General features: G+C 43.2%; 1 protein-coding gene across 1 annotated transcript in view; it reads left to right on the top strand.

Moving 5' to 3' along the window:
- The first annotated feature begins 1,216 nt into the window (after nucleotides 1-1,216).
- Wdr43 (WD repeat domain 43) overlaps nucleotides 1,217-7,149 on the top strand; it is a 73,741-nt gene continuing 67,808 nt past the window's right edge. Inside the window, exon 1 of the mRNA XM_004627386.2 lies at nucleotides 1,217-1,481. Coding sequence (XP_004627443.1) covers nucleotides 1,257-1,481 — 225 coding nt within the window. The 5' untranslated portion in view covers nucleotides 1,217-1,256. The remainder of the gene's footprint in view (nucleotides 1,482-7,149) is intronic.

Here is a 7,149-nt window from a genome sequence, read left to right as displayed (position 1 = left end):
AACTGGGGATCAAACTCAGGCCCTTGTGTTTGCCAGGCAAGCGCTTATTCCACTGAGCCATCTCCCAGCCCCTGTCATGACTTTTTGAGTGATTAATATGCTCTATATGAACATTAATCCTTTTGGCAAGTATCTTGCCCCTAACTTGCTTGTTTACAACGATGCCAACAGCATGCTGGGTAATGTTGTAGACTCTTCCCGTTTTGCCATGGTAACATTTGTGAGACATTCCTTTTTGCACAGTACCCATTCCCCTGATGTCTACAATATCACCCTTTTTGTAGATTCACATATATGTTGCCAAGGGAACAACCCCATGTTTTCTAAAAGGAAAACATACACCGGGTTCCCCTCCTCTTGCCCTTTGTGTTAGTCATTTTGGCAAATTACTGGAAGATGGCGGTTCCGGCTGAAAGGCCATTTAGCAGTTCTTGAATTACAATCTCTAATTGGGTGGGACATTAAGGAGATACTTAAAAATCTTTTTTTTTTTTAAGAACCAGGGATTGAACTCCGGCCCTTTTGCTTGCCAGGCAAGCGCTTATTCTACTGAGCATCACAGGACCCCTAAAATACCTATTGGATGTCGCAAGAAGGGATGCTTCTCCCTGAAAAAAGACAACAGCTGCTGCCCTCCTTCCTTTCAGACCAGCAAGATCGAATACATTATTACGGTGTGTGAGAGTGCAGTTTAGAAGTTAAATCATTAGAACTTAACAGGGGAAAATGGCAACAGTTGCTACTATCATTGAGCATTAAGTACATGGTTCTTAAATATTTCGTTTAATCATTTTATGAAACAATTCTTTCTGAAAACAACGGAGCTGGGTGTGGAAGCACAAAACCTGTAATCCCAGCACTCTGGAAGGATGAGGCAAATTCAATCAAGCCCAGCCTGGGTAATTTAGTAAGATCCTGTCTCGAAAGAAGGGCGGGGGATGTAGTTCAGGGCAAGGGCCCTGAGTTCAATCCCTAATAGCGGGGGTGGAGCGTCCGTGACGAGGGGAGCAAAGGGCCTTTCGGCGCGTTGTATCACTCCCCTCCACTTTGCCCTCTGCCTCCTCATTAGAAGGCTACTGGTCCCAAAGGGCCACCGTCCAAAGGGCGGACCCATCCCAACGCTAGCACGCGGCGTGACGAACCACTCCTTGGACTCCCGACACTCCCTCCGCCCCACTTCCTCCCTCCTGGCCCCGCCCCCCGCATGTGCGCCTGCGCACCGGCGAACACGTGGCTGCCGCGGAGTCAGAGCAGCAATGGCGTCGGGTGGCGGCGGTAGCTGCGACCCCCTGGCCCCGGCGGGGGTCCCTTGCGCCTTCTCTCCGGACAGACAGGCCTACTTTGCTTTAGCCTCTACCGATGGTCATCTGCGAGTGTGGGAGACAGCCAATAACCGGCTGCACCAGGAATACGTGCCTTCCGCGCACCTCAGCGGTACCTGCACCTGCCTGGCCTGGGCGCCACCGCGGCTGCAGGCCAAGGTAGTGTTAGCGACATGGCGGGGGAGAGGGCCCCCTCTCGGGTCCAGCTTTGGGGATCTCTGGATGGGCGGCGTGTGTCTCAGCACCACGCGTGGCCTCCGGGGTCCGGGGCTAGGTGTAGAGTGTGGCGCCCGCGCGCACTGGGCCCACACCGCCTCCCCGTGTGCAGTCTGTCCCGAGGGCAGTGAGGGCGCGGATTGATCTGGCAGGCTCCATGTGGTCTGCACCCCATTGCCACTGGGCAGCCATGATCGCCGAGCCCCCTGCCCCTCCTAGTGGTGGCTTCCCGCTGCCGGGCCTCGCTCAGCGGCGTGCGCTCTTCTGAGTCCTGGCTTTTGATGGTCCCATCGTGCTACTTACTATATTGTTCTTCCCCCATCCTTGCCTTGGTTCATTGGAACGCTTATTTTTTCTTGCTTCTGCTATCTGTACTTCTGGTGCCAGCTCAGCGTGTGTTCTCCATGTCCAGGTAATGGGACTCACAGCCCTTACTAACTCTTGACCTTCCCAGGCTCTTTTTCATTCTCAGCCTTGTGAATTGTTTGCACTTTTAACTTCTGTTCAGTGCTTTCACCCCTACCCCCTTGGTTTTTGGCAGTTAGGATAGGGACGTGAGGTAGTAGCCTAACTTAATGAATCTATGATGTAAGTCTAGGTGGTTATCCTTAGATGAGAAAGTGCCGAGTTAAGGAAGCCTTTACACTTCGCGGTGGATGCCACTCACTTTTGAGTCACTAGATTGTATCTACTCAAATTCAAACGCACGTGGTTACTGCAGTTATTAAGTATTCAAACTGATTCAGTTCAATTTGATTTGGAAAAATTACATTTTCTAAAGTTTGTGACATTTTGCTGTGACTGTGTAAAACTTAAAAACTAGTATTTACAGTAGGTCTTAGTCTAACAGGGAATTTTTAGGTTGAACGTGGGGATATATCTGCCTTGGTATGCTTTGTATGTGTAGATACTTTTAGGATTTTTAGCTACATTTTCATAGTTTCTCCTGTTGACTAATTTATCAGGGTTCATTAAGACAATCACAAAACTCATAATTGTAAAAAGAAAGACATACTTGTCATTATTAGAATTAAATAGTGCATATTTTTCCATTTATAAGACAAGGCCTTGCTGTGTGGTTCAGGCTGGCCTCCAATTCAAAGTGATCTTCCTGAGTACTGGAATTATAGGTGTGCTCTACCACTCTGGCTTATGTTTTTCCATTTCAAAGTTATTTTGTATGTAACTTAACATTCCTGCAAAGTAACAGTAATACTAATGCTGAGAGATGTGAAACAGTGGTTAGGGAGGCTGACCCTGTCAATCTAGACTGCAAGCAAGGCTGTGCTGGAGTCTATGTCTGATTTCTTTACTTTCTATTTTTTCTTTCTTTTTAGTGGAACTGGGGATGGAACTCGGGCCCTTGCACTTGCCAGGGAAGCGCTTATTCCACTGAGCCATCTCCCCAGCCCCTATGCTCTGATTTCTAGCAGTAGTTGTACAGTTAAGTTTCTCTTTTATAGAATGAGCATAGCAATATCTGTTTCATAGAGTAGTTATGAAGGCTAATATGCTTAATAAACAGAAAGCATCTAGAATAGTTGTTGGTGTATAGATGTTCCGTGTTAAGTATTATTGTTACTAGTATTTTATGTTTGTGTAGTTAGTACTCCGTGTTACTTAAAACAAGTAACTTGTCATAAAATCCAAAAGTGGAACCAAGGATAGAACTCAGGTCTTTAAGACTCAGTTCTTGGCTATTCGCAACAAATAGTGTTAGGCTAGCCAAAATTTGTCACTTGCTTTGCTTTTCTGTTGATTTTCAATCACATTGTGTGCCTACAAATGAAACTTTTTCCTAGTCTTAAAAACCACAGTTCTGAATTATATATCACACTGTAGTACTGTAGAAAAATAACTGGATTTGGTTTAATAACCAGGACTCAACTCAAACTTCTTTTTGTTCTGTTAAGTTGCTTTAGTTTGTGGGGAGGTGTCAGTGAAAAATGAAGAGTTGAACTCCAAGGAAGTGGTGTGCTGGGAATGTAGTACACCAGGAAAGCATGTGCTTAGTGTGCCTGTCAGGCCTCCCCACCCCATGAGAAGTGTTGATAGGTTTCAGTTTCTTTTTATCTGTGTGCATTCCTTTCAGCCACATAACTATGAAATCCCCTAAAATTATTACCTTTTTTTGGAGACAGGATCCCCCAGCTCAATATCACCACCTTTTAAGATCCTCAGGATTAAATAAGGCAATGTATATGTCTGGTGTAGTAATACCTGGCACATGACAAAAACCCCGTGAACCCTGGTTGTTAGTACTGAATGAATGAATGGGCATGTGTTCTGTCTGGAATTATTTATTTATTTTTGGACTCATTTAAAATGTTTTATATTTACTAGTGTAAATCAATTATTCCATCTGGTTAATAATTTGTATTTTACCAACCAAGGACAAGCAAAATGTGTGGTATCAATAGAAAAAATTTGTGCTGATTTTTTTTTTTTTTTTTTTTGCTAATGTGGTTCGTAAGTGTTCAGAAAATTTTGATTGTTTTTTCCTATTTACATGATTATAATACTTTGCATTTGTGCCACAATAGTTGTAGTTTTTCAGGTTTATATGTGTACACAGTCTCAGATGTTAAATCGTAGGCCAGAGCCACACAGATGTTTGAGTCACCTAGAACTGGTCCTGTTTTATTGCTCACTTAAATGTCTCCAGCTCTTGCACTTTCTTTTCCTAGTGGCTGTACAACCCTGGAGGAACAGGCCTTATCTAGTGTTGGTTGCTTTGCTGTGATTACAGGTCCAGTGATCCCAGACAGCTTAGTACTTGTGGAATGAAGCATATGGCACTTTAGACATTAAAGAGGGCCAGCAGTGTGGCATTAAGGGCATGTTTAGGAACAATCTGAGCTGAATATCTCCATTCTTATCTCTTAGAGGAATAGCCAGTTCAGGTGTTTCCTATACTGTTTGGAGGTGTCAAATATTTAAAAGAAGCTGAAGGTGGCAGATTAGATCTGACTAGCAAAAATACAAATTCCCGTGTATTAGAATTTGTTTTAGTTTGGAATTTTATGTATAATTACAATTTTTTCACTTAACCATATGCTAGAATAAGTGGCAGTAAGCTAGGTCAAGAATGCATAAGAAGAATACTTTGCAAGTGACATTTAAAACTTGGGCAGAGTTTTCAGTGTCTAGAAGTTAGTTTTTTCCCTTGTGCTTGCCAGGCAAGCACTTATTCTACTGAGCTATCTCCTCAGCCCCTAGAAGTTGGTATTTTTGAGGAGTAGGTTTTGATCTACTTGTAGATTGTGAAATTCAGTGGGTTGTGACAACATTAAAAAAAAAAGGGCCTGAGAGATGGCTCAGTGGAATAAGTGTTTCCCTGGCAAGTACAAGGGCCTGAGTTCAATCCCCGGTTCCGCAAAAAAAAAAAAAAAAAAAGGAAAATACTAGAATATTACTCATGATGAAGATAATTTTCTCTTTCTTTTTTTTTTTTGGCGGAACCAGGGGTTGAACTCAGGCCCTTGTGCTTACCAGGGAAGCACTTATTCCACTGAGCCATCTCCCGGTCCTGAGGAAAATTTTCTGTGGGACTTGTTTCGTTCATATATGTAAATGCTTTTTTTTTTTTAAATCGGTGAAATAGTTTCCATTTTGTCAAAGTCATCGCTTGCTGGGCATGGGGCATATCCCTATGATGTTGAGGCCTGATGGACTATGTAGCGAGTTAAAGGCAAGTCTGGACTACATAGTGAACTACTGTCTCAAAAAGTTACAGTTTAATTGCTGATCAGATTCAGACTTCTTATGGCCTACATGTGCTTTTTCTTCTGTCTTCTCATCTATGCTACTTCCATGTAAAGTCTCATGTATATCATTCAGACTCTCCTCAGTGTTCTGATTCCTGCTTGATAAACTTTTCTTAGATGAGTTTTGGGTATTTATTGCTTAGCTCAGCCTGCCCTTCAAGTTGGAAAAGTCTCCTTAGTCTAAGGTAGCACATCTTTTTAGTCTTCATTCCTGGTGCCTTCACTTAGATTTTACAGTATCAAATACATTAACTAAATTCTCTGCCAAGCTTTCTCATTACAGGTACAAATTTTCTGGACTCTTATGTTTGGTGATTTATGTGTGTAATTAATTAGCATATGGCATTGTGCTAGGTGCTTTGGAAGAAGCAACTGAATATGACTAAGATGTAAAGAAAAAAATAGTTCAGGTTCACTGTGCCTGACTTGTGTCTTCAGTGGATGAAGAGATTTCTGTGTAGGAGAGGAGAAGGTATTTAGGGTGAACTTTGAAGCATAGGTAGAGTTTTTAATCAAGGAAAATACAGGTAAGTAGGAAAAGCCCCCTCCAGATGAAGGGAAGAGCAAAATGAGAAAATATATTTGTGTTTAGGGAATGATCACAGGGTAGATTAGAGTAATTAACACTGATCTCTTGCTTTTAGAGATTTTTTAGTATGAAATACTAGTTAAATATTAGATTTCACTGAAATGAACATCTGTATGTGCTTATCCTGCTTAATAGGGGGTTAATTTTTTTTTTTTTTGGCAGAACCAGGGATTGAACTCAGACCCTTGCGCTTGCCAGGGAAGCGCTTATTCCGCTGAGCCATCTCCCCAGCCCTATACTTTTTTTTTTTTTTTTTTTTTTTTTTTTTTTTTAAGTAAAGGTCTACAGAGTCTTGCTACATTCTGTACATCAAACTCTTAGTGATCCACCTGTGTTCAGCCTCCCAAAGAGCTGGGATTACAGGCACCCCAGGGCTGGGACTAGGGCCCGCACTGGCACTGCATGGGGGGGGTGCAGGTAGGTGATCGAACCTGGCCACTGCGTGTGCCTATGCAGGTGCTTTAATTCGTTGAGCTATTTGGCAAGTGGTGTAGGGGGTTTGTTTCTTTCTCTTTCTTTCTTTGGTGGAACTGGGGATGGAACTCAGGCCCTTGTACTTGCCAGGCAAGTGCTTATTCTACTGAGCCATCTCCCTGGCCCACTGAGCCATCTCTCTGGCCCTACTTTTAAAAACGTATCCAACGCTGAAAAATATGCAAATTAGTAGTTGAAATTAGAATAATTAATTGGCCTATTTAGGTTTAGGCCAGTGAGCCTCAAAAATTCCACCTCGGGTCAGCCAGATAGCTTAGCATACTAAAGTGCTGCTTAGGCAGAACGCATTGCTGGGGTTTGATCCTTGGCATGCTGTGTGGGTGCCGCCCTGGCATACCCTGAGACTGGGATTGAGACTGGGAGGCAATTAAGACTGGGTAGCAATTGAGACTGGGTGTGGTGGCATGCGCCTGTAATCCTAGCATTTAGGAGGCGGAAACAGGAGAATCACTATGAGTCCCATTTATGTAGTGAGACCCTGTGTACCTTGTAGACCCTGTCCTAAATCATTAAAAAAAAAATTGTACCTCAGTCCTTTGGACATTCCTTCATCCAGTTTTGCATTTATATAGTAAAGTAGATTCTTCAGGTAGGGATAATAGGATTTTGGAAGGATTTTTTTTTTTTTTTTTTTTTCCCCTCCAAATGCCTTCAGGGCAGGTTTGGCTGGCTTGAGTTGTGGGGATCGAACCACAGCAACCTGAGCCTGACTGCTTTGTTGAAGCAGCCACTTGAAGTGAGCTAAGGGGCAGGTCCCCAA

The sequence above is a fragment of the Octodon degus genome, unplaced genomic scaffold, assembly GCF_000260255.1.
Source record: "Octodon degus isolate 3935 unplaced genomic scaffold, OctDeg1.0 scaffold00019, whole genome shotgun sequence".
In the NCBI taxonomy this organism is placed as follows: Eukaryota; Metazoa; Chordata; class Mammalia; order Rodentia; family Octodontidae; genus Octodon; species Octodon degus.
Note: the sequence above shows the minus strand (reverse complement) of the source record. Positions and strands in the feature narration are given on the sequence as shown.